General features: G+C 47.1%; 1 protein-coding gene across 1 annotated transcript in view; it reads right to left on the bottom strand.

Moving 5' to 3' along the window:
• Positions 1–15,210, bottom strand: part of ATP7A (ATPase copper transporting alpha) — a 1,086,974-nt gene that overhangs the window by 58,122 nt on the left and 1,013,642 nt on the right. The window contains exon 20 of the mRNA XM_069612588.1: positions 6,054–6,257. Within this exon, the coding sequence (XP_069468689.1) occupies positions 6,054–6,257 (204 nt within the window). The remainder of the gene's footprint in view (positions 1–6,053; positions 6,258–15,210) is intronic.

Genomic DNA, 15,210 nt, shown 5'->3' with positions numbered 1-15,210 from the left:
TTGGTAAATTTGCAGCAAACCGGACCTCAAGTCGTAAATTACCATTCCTAATCAGATTATAATGTCCTGATGATGCATTATCGGGTCTCAAATCAAAAGCCAGCAAGGTGTAGCCACCATCATAGTCGTCACGTGGTATCACAAATCCTTTATCGCGCATGTGCTTGCCGCTGATGGAGACTAGTCCCAGATACTCCCTAATTGTATTTTTCTGTTGAAAACTAGGGCTGTAGGCTTTGGCGGGGATGACGACCCCATCCTTAAAAAGGGCGGCGTAGTTAATGTTGTAATGTTTAAAATTAAAAGGATTGCTTGCGTAATCCCCTGAAAAAGCGGTGTTATCCACAAAGCCAATAACGATTATTTTAGGTAGCTGTCCCAAGAATAAGTTATCTTGACTGGCGACACGGCTGCCCGCTGGTACACTGAAGATTTTCAAGGAGGTCCTCTCCACAGGGTATTTCAAGTTAGATACTTGTAGAGCATCAGCATGCGCGAGTCTGACCGTCGGTGACACGTTGACCCTTTTAATGAATAAACTCGCTGATACTATTAGCAGTTTGTAGGCTTCGGCATCATCACTGTTAAAACAGAAAGCATCTTTATTTCGCGAGAGTTTAATTTTCAGATCAACACCATTCTCCATCAGCTTCTCCTGGAAAAACAGATCCGAGTGTAGACGCCCTAGTAAATCAAAGTTTCTGCTACCTGTCGCATACGCTGATCTCTTTATAAAGCCCTTGTTGTTTCCATTTAGAGCATAATCCTCCATATGGCCCGCCGTGTCCTTATAAAAAAGCCCCGCAGTCAGCTGGGTGTCCAAAGTGTCATTGCTGTAGTTCAGAACGCTTTCAATATACGCTCTATAGGCATAAATATTGTCGCTCTGTGTAATCATGCGATCACCTAGAGTGATGTCCACCTGGTTGAAAAGGGTGGCCACCGGATATGCAATCGTGGCCACCTTCGCCGCTGCACCGATAGCCGTCCCATCCTCTTTTGTTATTCTGCAGGTTAGGTAGAGCAAGGTGTCATTCAAATCCAGGTACGTCTCTGTTGAGCCCGATATGTAAAACTCGATGGGGGCTAATGGGGATAGTGCCGCAAGGGGCGCAACTTCCATGAAAAAACTGTTTTCGATGCTTGTCTGTGTCGGGGGCAGGACAAACGGATCTAGTTCCGATTTGACACATTCCCCCGAGGCACAGTGGATAAAGGCCATCTTTTAGAAAATATTGATGCCGGTCTGTTTTTATTTCGCTTGACCCGTCTGTTCTTTGACGTGCGTTTTCCCTTCTGAGCGGCTTTGGTTGTTCTTCGTTTTTTTATGCGGCTTCGGAGGCCCCCGCCGGCGCGAAGCTCGCCTTTTTCTTTTTGCAGGGCTTTTACCCACGTAAACCAGACCAGAGCCCTCTTGTGCTGGTTGGTTGAAACGATTTGCGATGGAGGTTGTTGCAGTAGACACCACATCCTTAGCAATGTTTGTAGCAGCTGTTTTCATATGCGGCTTGGCTAATTCAAACCCTTTGCGCAGGAAGGGCATGGCTCTCCGAAAAAGACTTCTAAAAATACTTCCTAGCCCCTCACCATACATCACAGGCGCACCTTGGAAGTAGGGCTGATTTCCATAACCGGCCTGTCTGCGGTAATAATCCCTATAAGCGTGCGGCTCCCCGTAATTCTTCATGATTACCATGTTCTAATTCTCTCTCTCGCGTCTAGGGCGCAGGTGTAGTTTCACCAGGACCTTCCCCGTATTTAAATGAGACCAGATCTCCCTGGTCGTCCCTTATCTGGATGTTGAGGCTGTAAAATCCACCATCAATATCTGCACGTGTTTTGTCTGTATTTTTAGTATTATTTTTTATATGCTGAACGTTCCCCAACACCATCGAGAGTTTCCCGCTACATATAAACTCCACGGTAAGATCGGGTGATCTTACAAATACTTTACGGCGTGAGTTATTTAGAAACAGGTGTATATCTGCATAGCGCTCGAGACTCGCGATTGATTTGTTGATAGTATCTAGTAGCGCCTGTATTGTGGGGTAGAAGCCGTGAGGAAAACCCACATTTATCAATTCAGCAGGTTCTCCACGTCTGATGGTATACCAGGAATCTCTTTTGTCCAGGGTGTCCCAGGTATGGGGGTACTGAATCTCCATCAACCCCGCTTCCCACGGACCTTGTAAATTAACGGGTTTAGCCAGTCTAACAGAATAATCCGATATTTAGTTTTTGGGGAATATATCTAAAGAGGCGTTACTGGGCAAGGTGATATAAAAGCCGGTGTTTTCCATCTTCTTCTTCTCAGGGATCGTCTCTGCCTTCTAGATCCTCTAGAGAGGCCGCGTTGACCCAACTGTTGAATTTCTCAGGCCATCCGTGCCATTTTACCAGGTGCTGTTTCTTAGACCCCTTACCTTTACTCTGAATAATTTTCTCAACCCTATAAAGAGGCTGGGGATCGTCGATCACCTTTTGTAACTCCTCTGTGTAGAAATTACCGCTGACAACTTCACCAGCATAATCATTCAGATGATATATGTATACCCCCTCTTTCACAGATGCTTTTGCCACTATGAAAATTTCGTCAGTAAAGGAATGTTGGTAGCCTTTTGTAAAGACACCTTTTAACTTGGATACTCGGACGTGGTCCCCTACGCGAAAGGATGCTTTCTTGATCTTCTCCGATAGCCGTCCAGCATACAGGTTTCGCCATGCCGATAATGAGTTTTCAGAGTTTACAGCCCGGGGAGGCATTTTAATAGACCGGTGGTAGCTGTCATTATACACATCGATAAAAGTCTGTAATATATCCACATAGCGTTGTGTATTATAGGCTGTGAAATATCTCCATAGTTTAGATTTTAGGGTTCTATTAAAACGTTCAACAACCGCCGCTTTAACTTCCGTGTGGGTTATAAAATGATGCACGCCGTGGTGTTTAAGAAGATTTTGCGGGGGCCTATTCAGAAATTCCTTACCGGCATCAGTTTGTAATCTTACAGGTACGCGACCCTTGCTGAAGATATGTTTGAAGGCCGCCGCCACTCTTGAACCAGTCTTATCCCGCAAGGCCTCTGCAAATGCATATTTTGCTAAAACATCTATCACCGTCAGAATGTACCGCGCACCATTGTTCTGCTTTTCAAGGTTAGAAACATCCGCCAGGTCTGCCTGCCACTGCATACCTTCCGACGCGACAATGGTCATTCATCTTTTAAAACGTTTTCTAGCATTTTTATGAAGGGTATACGTCTCCTGGCCGGATAGCCATGTCTTAATAGCTCCACGCGTGATGGGGTGTTTATCACGCTGTAATTTTCGATAAAGCGCATCAACACCCCCATAACTCCCAACACCAGATTTATCATAATAGCATTCATGCAATCTTGAACGTGTGTTGTTAGCCATTGATGCACTACAAAAAAATAAGCAGACGCAGGGTTGGTGTATGGCGTTTTATTTAATTTTTCTTTATACTGTTTGGTATAATTGTACGGGGTGTTGAACAGTTACCACCCCTGATATTTTATTGGACGCATCATATAACAGGCTATACACATCAACATGGTTACCCCGCCTGTAACTCTGTAGACACCAGACACTTGTAGCATTTAATAGTTCAGATTGTTCAGAGGCCTGTAAAACAAGACCTTTAAGGCGTAGGAATCTTGCATACATTTCAGCCACGTGGTGCCACAAAACGGTTCTAGGGCCCATGTATAAAGAACCCCAGTTGTATCGGAATACAGAACCGTATTCATCACACGCCGATGGTGCTACAAATTACACTTTGACACATCCGTGCATCTTGAAATCTCGGTACATTAAAACACCACAGCCGGGGTGGGGCGTTTACCGCTATTCTCGCCTTCCGCATAGCGTATAAAAGTTTTTCCCCACACAGCCGTACAGGCATCAGATAGCTCTCCACACATCCGGTTTTTCCTCCAGAAACGTTACCCTAGAAACAACGGTACACATATAAGGAGCAGTATTATTGTGTTTTCATCTTTTTAAAAAACAAGCTTTTGCGGAACCGGACACCTCTGCGGGTTACTCCTCAACCTGTACAGGTTAGAAAAGTCTCTCTGTATTAAACGTGTTATATGGTTTCTAAAAATCACGGGGCCTGCCAGGCGTAAAGATTTCATTTTTTTCTCAGCCTTGCGACACTTTTGAATTTCCAAGATTGTTTTTGTTAGCAGGCCCCACACACTCGCATGTACACGCATACCCATGGTTTTATAAACCCTTTTAAGCATCTGATAAACGTTATATGACTTCAGCATCTGACATATCGCCCGTATTGCTACAGATTGATAATTCGGGAGTAAACAATCATGAGCATCCTGTTGCGGGTATCCGTATTTATGCCCGTCACACCAACGGTAATAGTCCCGCTTCAAACACGTTTTCACAACAGCCGCCGCAAACGCTTGAGCCGTTACAGTCTCCAAAAGGGATATATTATCATCTTCTTCCTCATCAGAACTTTCAAAACGTTTCAAAGTATCGCATTTCTTACACTTATCACCAACTGGGAATGCTGAACTTTCGATCCTTTTTGAACAGCACACGCAATAATAATTGACGGCGTTAAACGAGTTGTTCAGGCCCACAGTTCCGTTATGGTTATCTGGCGTTTTCTGCAATTCAAAAAAGAAAGAAGTTTAGCTCTTGAGCATGTGTTTTCACAGGTTTTCTTTTTTTTCACACACAAACACCCACATCGTCATACTTCATTACTTACCATAGCCAATGTTTCAGAACCAACATCTTCCAGCATAGAGGAGCTAGTAACGTCCATAAACAGCTTGTCTTCATCGGATGCTGTGTCTACCGACGAGGTTATTGCGGCCTCTGAAAACAGTTGCTCTAAAACATTCAGATCTTCATACGGGGTCTCCTCCAGAGCCTTAACAGCCTCATCCATATCCACATAGTCTGCATCGGTGTAGGCGTCATCCACACCGGAGTCGATGACACCCGGCTGTTTCTCACTCCCAAGATTCAACATATCAAAATGCTCACATAATGTATCCATAGCCGCTGCGTCATCAGGACCCCCATCGACGGATAGCGCCGGTGGACTTTCAGGGCTGTAATATTTTTGAAGGGTTTTCAAATCCTCAGCAGCTGTATTGTCCTTAGAGTAGTAGCTGTAGCGCTTCATAATTCCTGGTATTGAGGTCTTTTGAGTTTTCGTTTTTTCCAAGGCTTCAGGAACGGCTTGTACATCCCCCAATACGTATTTGTATATATACATCATGCACGCCACACCTTTCAAAACACCGCCCCACACTTCCGGTTCTTTGGGGGGCATCCGGAGGAAGTCCCCTTGGGGTCCCAACCCTTGGGGGGACCTTCCCGATAGCCCCCATGATGTCACATCCGGAGGGACACCTCCGCTAAGGACCCAGGGCCTGTTAAACACACCTACATCACTTCCGGGACCGGATTTTGCCCAGACAGAACTTCCGGGGGAAACATGAGGGGGCCACACCCCGGATATGACGTCATAGGGACCGGATATCCCGCCCTAAAGGGGCGTGGAAAGCTGTCAAGGCTCGTTTGATGAGGAAAGGTATCATTGTATACTACTCACATTTCAAAATGTTATGCGACTCTAAACCTGGATATTCACCCACTCCCTCACATCAGATCTGGGGGAGGTTGGGGTGATTGCTGGATCTTTTTCATGAAGTGCATTTTTTACCATACTGGGGCTTACGCAGCTTTGATGATGTTGCTGCACCTTGGACCTTGTGAATTTTATTAAATTAGGAACACTCCTTTGGTGCCATATTACATTTCCTTCTATCAATTGGAGTCAGACCACAGCCAGCTTGAAGAAAGTGCTGTATGAAAGACTATGCAAGGCTTTATTTTCGAACAATGGTTTGTTAGCAAAGCAGTACTTTATGTCATTTAACTTTAACTTGCAATAACAAGTTGAACACAATTCTTAATGCTACATCAAAATGGATGATTATTTGTTAATCTGCTCTAGTTCGAATGAACCAAAGTACAAACCAGTTACCCACCCTTATCAGGACAACATCTGCAGCTTCAATGGCAACATCAGTGCCGGTGCCAATAGCAATACCAACATTTGCCATGGCGAGCGCAGGGGAATCGTTGATGCCGTCACCCACCATTGCCACCCGCGTCCCCTCGTCCTGCAGCTGCTTCACCTTTGCAACCTTGTGGGAAGGAAGGACTTCAGCAAAGACCTTGGTGATTCCAACCTGAAGAACAAAAAGAGATTTATAGAAAACACTTGAGACATTCCCTGGAATTGCCCACACATTGTGAAAAGATGTGTGTACCAGGTAGGACGGTCATATAGTCTTACACTGAACACAAGTCTACACTTTAGTAACAAATTATTGACATTCTCTGACTTAAGTTTACTTTTGGCAACTTTTCTTTGAAAAGCTGCTACTCTTGTGAATGTCTCATGATAGGCCAAACACACACTGATTGACTAATATGGCTACCGACCAAGCTTTGCATATGCCATAGAATTCTCAGAGACATGTGTGCCATCTTTGACATGTTCATGTTTGCCAAGAAGCAAGTCAGAAAAAAGGTTGCAAGGTGGGTACTAGTCCCATGGCAGCAAACTACATTTAATCCCTTCACCCTAGCCCCCCCTTCCTTCTCAATTAGGCAGCCTTAGCCTTTGTAACAACACTCAGATGTCACGATAGATGTTAGCACATGCCGGTACAACTCAATATGGACCCATTCAGATCCAGGGGTAACTGCTGGCCGCAGTGGCCACAGAGGCCACAGGCAGAGAACCGCAAAGCATTGGATGACATTTTTGAAGGAGAGGGAAAGGAAAGTATGACGCAAATGAATGGCTACACCCGACTGATGATACTTCAGTCAGTTATGCAGAATAGTAGTTAGATGAATCAAAGACATGTTCATCGCACAAGATCACTTAATGGAAAGCTTGGCTTTCTTTACCTCATTTAAGTTACACTTTAAAAACGTGCTTAAAATGCCCCTGCACCCAAATGGAAGCAAACCTAACTAGGTAGCAGCAATTGCCATTACAAGCCTATTAAGTGTACAGCCATCTTCAAATTGCCTGGTCGTAGCCGTGGGTAGATAAAACAGGAACAAATGATGCAGAAATATTTTAAGTTTCGTTTGAGTGCATCAACAATTTGCCATTCTTTACATATTTGTTATACTTCCATACTATGCCATTAATAAAGGACTAAGCCAGCTTGATCATGTCTTTAGATCACATTTTCTGAACAACCAGACGTTTTCTATTTCTGAACTTGTAATAGAGCTTTCATGCCAACCCGAACGAGATGCCACACACAAGTTGGCTATTGAATGACTAAAATCAAAACAAAATATGTTCTGGTACAGGCTTGCAGGATTAGTGCCCTCAATAAAAATAGCCATTGTCCAAACATAGTCTATCATAGGCTGTGCAAAATGTGTCTGGCATGCACAAAGCATTAGCGGGTGGAGCGATATGGGTGACAATGTTTTAAGTATATGTTTTATTTATTTTTAAATGTATAGAATAAAGCAAAGCCCGTAGGCATCTAGGCGCTGGTTACAGACATGATACGTTTCATGGGAACAGTTTTAGTTAGATGAACACGTACGTCTTGGAAGTTTTTTTCTGAACATAGTATAGGAGGGTTCAGATCGAAGGAAGAGTAGTAGATTGCTCCAGTGGCTGACCACCACCACCACCACCACCACCACCGAGAAGCTCGATCCACCAACTCTTTTGCATCTGAATCTTCGCATGATGAGGCAGTGGCTTTAGGTGGATATCAGGGGTCTGATAGGGGGGGGGAAGAGGAAGGAAGAGAGAGAGAGAGAGAGAGAGAGAAAGAGAGAGAGAGAAAGAGAGAAAGAGAGAAAGAGAGAGAGAGAGAGAGAGAGAGAGGGAGAGAGAGAGAGAGAGAGAGTTTATATCCCACAAGGGCACGGGCGACCGTGAGGCGATTATCTGAGGTTAGGAATGGTTTGCTAGCTCGGATGAGCGTCATGGTATAGGCTGCTGAGGCAGTGATGTGGTAGAAGTGGCGGGACATAGTGAGCGCAGTATCAATGTGGACGCTCGAAGTTTTTACCGCAGAGGAGAGTGGGATCTTGTGGACATCGATGGTGAAGTAGCCGAAGGCTGGGTCAATTTTCGCAAGGTGGGTTGGTGTGCTAACTAGCAGAAGCTCCTTTTTCTCATTGTTCAAGCAGAGACTGTGCAGGGCCATCCGAGTTTGAATCATTTCGTAAATGTTGTTCACCTTAATGGAGTGCAGCACATGGTCCCCTGAGAAAGGGGATGAGGATTTGGGTGCCATCAGCATAGATTGTGAAGGAGAATCCCGAAGAGTGAAGGTGGTCAAAAAGCGGTTTTGTATAGATCTTATAGAGGGTAGGTGAGACATAGGAGCCTTGCAGAACCCTGCAAGAGTTAAAAGTAGGGACGGCAGCGGCATCGCCTGCAAAGACTCAAGTTATGTTATCGCGGAAGGAGGAGATCCAGCTAGCACCTTCAGGGGCAAAGCCTGCACCCGAAGTCAGATAGTAGCATAAAATCTTGTGGTCAACGAGATCTAAGGCGGCAGAGAGGTCGAGAAGCAAGAGGAGGGGCAGTTTTCCTGCATCACTGGAATTGTCAAGTTGGTTCTTTAGGTCGAAGAGGGCCATTGCCACTGTGTCTATTGGGGAAGACAGACTGGCGGGGCTGTAATGTGGTGGGTTACTAGGAAATCTTCTATTAGGGTGTAGGTGACTATGATTTTCAGGAGGAAGGGAACGGTGGTGATGGGTCTGGAATGTGTGTGGATAGTTGGGTCTAGTGAAGGTTTTCTGAGCAATGGGGTAACACAGAACCCTTTAAGACCGGTGGGAACACTAGTTGAGGCAAAGGATGAATGGACGATGGTTGTGATGAGTGGGATGAGGGGATCTGCACATTCTTTGACTATGGCGGTAGGGATGATGCCCCTTTTGCAGCACTTTCAGGATGGTGGCCGGGTCTGATTCAGGGATAGTTTTGAATTTGAAGAGGTGGAACTTGTCAAGAAAGTTAGCCTGGGTGTGGTCTCGCAGGTTGCCCGAGGATATAGTCGATTTGGACTTAATTTTGCCTTGCAGTTGTGTAATTTTGCTTATGAGGGCTCTTGGATTTTAGTACACCAGATAACATTTGTGACGATCGTGGGGAGGGGCTAGAGGGGCAATGAGAGATTCCAGCTCATTTGTATTTACTTATTTGTGAAGTGCAACAAGCCCTGAGGCATCTGGGCTCATTTCTTAATGTTACACAGTTAGGTTACATATATAGATTACTTGCAGAATTACAGAGGATATTCATTTAACATATTTACATTAACATATTTACATGATTGCAAGCAGGTTCCGCCTGTAGCAAATAGGAAAGTAGTGGGGGCAGCGTATAGGATGAGTGTGCTATTGTTCTTGCGCTAGGAGCCCGATTTTGACTTTGGAATGGTTGGATGGTTCAGATCTGAGTGTGATGGGTAGTGTATTCCACAGTTTTGCGGCAAGCACAGGGAAGTTGCTACCCACCGCCTTCTGCAGCTTAAACCTCAGGATCTTGAGGCAATGTGCTTGTGCAGCTCTCACTGTAACGCTCACCTTGTATCCACAGGGACGCCACCCGACTGGACTGGTGCGCTTCTGGGTTGGATTCACCGCCCCCCGGGGACTCGCACTGCCGTGGGTTGATCCTAGAAGAAAGACTTCCGTTTTAGCCACAGTCCCCTTCTCCGGGGGCCCTCCTCCCAAGTGTTTCCCTTGCGACCCCCCCTTGGAGTTTCTCTCACCTTGTATTTCGTTAAGGTGCGCTCTCCCGTCCTGCCATTCTGTGCAGGAGCGCATCGTGGTTGGGCATCTTTCACTGAGTTACTTCACTGGCGTGGGCTCGGCAGTGGCCAGGACGGCTGCGACTCCACACTTGAGTTAAGTCTTTTGTTTTTGAAGAATGAGTGTCGGAAGACGAACGCTTACTAATTGTCCTCTTCTGGTCTCTCCTCTCCAGGATGTTGCTAGCGGATGAAGACGAGAAGATTCCAGAGTGAGCGAGGAGCTGGATACTGAACAGTTAAGGATGAATAACTGTTGTTATTCTTCTAGACGATGCAGGCCCAGGATGCTGCGAGCAGGTCTTGGTGAACGTCACGCTGCAAGTGCAGAACGTGAAGCGCGTGCCTCAGCTTGGGCGTGGCTTAAATAGCCAGCAGGTATCCCATGTGCCTCCAGGGCGGTCCACGCCCTGGATGCTAGACTGCATGATGCAGTTCTAAGTCGATCCTTGTGGGGGCAGCCATGTTGGTCCATTCCCCAATGGAAACTCCACCTGCCATATGAGCCTGGCGCCAGGCAGCTGAGAGGGGCATGATTGGGTCCTTGGGGCCTTGCAGGAATACTGTGGCCAGGGGTGTTGCTAGGTCTGGAAAAGACCCGGGGCTACGTTATTGTCAGAACTGTTGAGATTCAGGGCTAGCTAGTCTTTTGGTTGTAGCTCCTGAGATTCTATCCGGGGCTACAACCAAAAGACCAGGGGCTAGAGCCCCCTTAGCCACCCCCTAGCAACTCCTCTGACTGTGGCAAGGGCCAGAGGCCCTGAATTCCTAGGCCATGGGTAAAGTTCGTGACAGCACCCCCCCCCCCCTCCCTCAAGGCCCCTCGCAGGATGGTCTTTGTCTGTTCCCGACTTGGTGGGGTACTCTTGGTGGAAACGCTGAATCAGGCGTGGAGCATGAATGTAATCACTGGGCTCCCATGTTTTGTCCTGTGGACCATATCCTTTCCAGTCCACTAGGTAGTAGAGTTTCGTTCTAACATATTTGGAATCCAGGATGTCTTACCTCAAATTCTGATTCTCCATGAATAATCATAGGCCCCGGTGGGGTAGTTACCCGGGTTCCAGGCTGAACTGGTTTCAGGAGGGATACATGAAACACTGGATTTATCTGCATGTGGGTTGGCAACGTCAACTTTACCGCGGCTGGGTTTATGATGGATTCGATTGGGAACGGTCCTAAAAACCGTGGGCGAAATGCTCGAGTTCCTTTTAGAGATACATGCTTGGAGGCTAACCATACCATGTCCCCTATTTGGTAGTCAGGGGCCTTGGTGCGTTGCTGGTCCGCATACCTCTTTTGGCGAGCCTTGGCTTGCTGCAAATGTTCTTTGGCTCTCATGAAGGCCTGTGAAATAGTCACGTGTAGATTTGTGATGGCTGGCATTTCCAGAGTCGTAGGGATGTCTAGTTCTGACTTGCGTGGGTGTCTGTCATATACAGTAAAGAACAGAGTTTGCCCGGTGCTGCAATGTAGGGAGTGGTTATAGGCATATTCAGCAATCCACAATAGATCCTTCCAACTCTGTTCTACTTGGTGAAGCATGCAGCGCAAGTATTGCTCAAGCGTTTGGTTCGTCCTCTCCGTTTCACCATCCGTTTGGGGGTGATGGCAAGTGGATAGTCGGATGTCTATTTGGGCCATCGAGCAACACTTCCTCCAGACGTTGGACATAAATTGGGTACCTCGATCGGAAATCGAGACTGATGGGAACCTGTGCAGCCGTACCACGTGTTCTAGGAAGGTTCTAACGAGATCTGATGCGTTTGGTAGCCCTTTGAAAGGGAAGAAATGGGCCATCTTGGAGAATAGGTCCACGATCACTAGAATAGTGTTGTAGCCTTGGCAGGAGGGTAGGTCGGTGATGAAATCAAGTGATAACGTGTGCCACGGAGCCGGCGGAATGTCCAATCGTTGTAGAAGCCCAGCAGGTCTTTGCTTTGAGGATTTATTCTGAGCACAGATATCACAGGAAGTGATGAATTTAATTATATCTTTGCACCACGTTGCCCACCAGTAACTTCGTTTCACCTTGGCCAGAGTCTTGGCAATTCCTGGATGGCCTTTCATGAGGGAGTCGTGATATTCAGAGATGACCTGTTCTTGAAGTACTTTTACTGGCACGAATAGCCGATTTCTGTAGTAAGGCTGTTGGTCCTTTATGCTATAATGTTCTCCTCTTGAACCCCACTCTTGTAGTTGCTCCCGAGTTAATACTTGCCGGACTTCATTCAGCAACTCATCTTGCGTCATTGTAGTTGTAATGCCCAAGAGCCTTTCCCTCGGAATGATAGCCATGGGGTCCGGAGGCGTGTACACCACCTCATCGGTGCCCATGCGTGAAAGGGCGTCAGCATTGCCATTTTTTACTCCTGGTCGGTATGTGATTACATAGTCGTATTCCGCAAAGAATAGGGCCCATCGTAGTTGTCTAGAAGATTGAGCCTTTGCACTTTTCAGATATTGTAGATTTCGGTGGTCGGTTATCACAGTGATAGTATGTCTGGCTCCCAACAGATAGTGTCGCCAGGCCTTAAAGGCGGCCTTTATGGCCAGCAACTCCTTATCTGTGATGGAATAGTTGAGCTCAGGTGGTGAGAATTATCGTGACCAGAAAGCCACGGGATGCAGCTGGCCAGTGTGTGGGTCCCTTTGCGATAAGACCGCACCCATCGCCATACTGGAAGCATCAGTTTCCACTACATATGGAAGGTCCGGGCTTGGATGTCGTAAGATTGGAGCAGTGGTGAATTTCACCTTGAGTTCCTGAAAGGCCTTTTCGGCCTCCTCTGTCCATCGAAACGTTTTGTTGCACTTCCTTAGTAGCGAAGTGATCAGGTGTACTATTTGCGAGAACCCTGGGATGAAACGGCGGTAGAAGTTCGCAAAACCTAGCATGCACTGGACTCCCTTGTATGAGCTTCGGGCTGACCAATTGAGGACGGCATCCACTTTGTGCACATCCATTCGGATTCCCTTTGGAGTGAGGATAAAACCCAGGAATTCTACTCCTGTAACGTGGAATGAGCATTTCTCTAGCTTGGCATAGAGATGTTGACGGAGCTTGGTAAGAACGGCCCGTACATGCCTGACATGGCCTTGTTCAGAAGCCGAATACACCAGGATGTCATTGATGTAGACCAAGGCACAGACATCAATCATTTCTCTCAGAACATTGTTCATGTAGTAGTGAAATGCGGCTGGGGCATTGCACAGGCCGAACGGCATCACTTGGCATTCGTATAAGCCGTATTTGGTTTGGAACGCCGTTTTCCACTCGTCCCCTTCTTTAATGCGCACAAGATGGTAGGCCTCCCTAAGGTTCAATTTCGTGTAGATCTGGGCTTCCTTGACTTGGTCTAGCAGTTCCGGGATCAAAGGTAGGGGGAAGCTGTTCTTGACGGTGACTTGATTCAATGCACGGTAGTCACTGCTAGTCCTCAATTCGCCTTCCTTCTTCGGTACGAAGAATAAGGGAGACGCTGCCGATGACTTCGAAGGGCGGATGAAACAGTTGGCCAGGTATTGCTTCAGATAGGTTTTTAGATGTTGGTTCTCAGGTTCGGTGAGCACGTAGATACGGCCACACGGAATTCAGGCTTCAGGTATCAGGTCGATCTGGCAATCGTAGGGCCTGTGGGGTGGCAAGGTATTCGCCTGCTCCTTTTGGAACACATCTTGAAAGTCTTGGTATTGAATTGTTAAGGTAGCAACCGCGCCTAGGACACTTATCATACTTTCCTGGACAGGTGAACTGGCATGCATCCCTTTTCTCCCTTTGGGATAGGAGGTGTGTGTGCAGTCGTGGGAGAAGACCAACTCTCGGGCACACCAGTTGATTCGTGGGTTGTGCGTGACCAGCCACGGCATTCCTAGGATTAATCGGAACTGCAGTGCTTTGATGAGGTCAAAGGTGATAGTTTCCCAATGGCCATCTTCACATAAGAGGGCGAGTTCTGTGGTAGACTCGGACACAGGACCGGAGGCGATTTCGGTGCCATCTACAGTGGTTACAGTCTCTGTGGTGGGCTTAGAAAAGAGTGGGAGCCCCATCTTTCTGCAAGATCCTGGTCCATGTAATTTCCCACTGCTCCACTATCAATGTAGGCTTCTAGAGAACGCATCTTTGATGGCTGCTAATGGGTAATTAGGATCACAGGCAAAGCAAAATGAGAGGTCTGTAGTTGGATTTCTTCGCTCGACAATTGGATCCCTACAATTGCCGGGCTTGGTAGTTTTCCCACTCCTCACTTGGTTTTTCCTTGTCTGTGGCCCCCACAGTTCTTCTTGGTGGTTTAACTGGACACTCCTTAAGGAAATGGCCTGCTTTTCCACAGTACAGGCATAACTGCTGTTCTCTCCTCTTATCCCGTTCGGCTTTGGTTAAAGGAAGCCTAAACACTCCTAGTTGCATTGGTTCCGTGGTGCTTTCAGATTCCTTCTGGGCATGCTCTTTGGGGCGCACGAACATGGGGCGTGCATCCGGTTTGCTTCGGTCTATTCTCTGATCTTGCAACCGGTGGTCGAGTTGCACCACCAGATTTACGAATTCGGCACAGTCCTTGGGTGGGTGCACTACTTGGGCCAGTACATCTTTTAACTCCCCTCGCAAGCCTCGATGGAACAAGGTGGTTCGTTTGTCCTCCGGCCATTCTGCTTCGACCACCAGCCTATTAAAGCTGGCTATATATGCCAACAGATCTTGGTTTCCTTGTCGAAGGGACAAATGTTCGTTATCCAAAGCCTGCCCATGGGAGCGACGGGCAAAGAGCTTTTCCAGGTCTTGCTGAAAGCCCCAGAAATCGTGTAACAGTGGATTATCCCGGTTGATGAACGGCACCAACCAGTATGCTGCACTACCACTCAAGTAGGATAAAACAAAGGCCACACGGGATTGGTCATTGGGAAACGCCCCAGGTCTGCACAAAAAGTGGAGGCGACACTGATTCATGAAGGTCGCGTATCTTCAAGGATCCCCCGAGAAACGCTCCGGTGGAGCTAGTGGTACTGTCCCAGGTAGATTGATCTGGACCGGATTACTCGTGGGAGTGGGCATTGATGGGCTGATTCCGGGCAACGGGGCTTGACAAAGCTTGCGATTGATGGAGTTGTCTGCCAAGATCATCAGTTCGTTCTTGGGTCGGTTTCTGAGGTTTCCATACTAGGCGCCCAGGTGGATTATTATGTTTGGGCTTCGCGTTCTGTAATGCTCACCTTGTATCCACAGGGACGCCACCCGACTGGACTGGAGCGCTTCTGGGTTGGATTCACCTCCCCCCAGGTACTCGCACTGCTGTGAATTGATCCTAGAAGACAGAGTTCAGTT

This window comes from Ambystoma mexicanum, chromosome 5p, assembly GCF_040938575.1.
Source record: "Ambystoma mexicanum isolate Mex_15411 chromosome 5p, UKY_AmexF1_1, whole genome shotgun sequence".
Taxonomy (NCBI): domain Eukaryota; kingdom Metazoa; phylum Chordata; class Amphibia; order Caudata; family Ambystomatidae; genus Ambystoma; species Ambystoma mexicanum.
The sequence above is the reverse complement of the archived record's forward strand: the minus strand, read 5'-3'. Positions and strand labels throughout refer to the sequence as shown.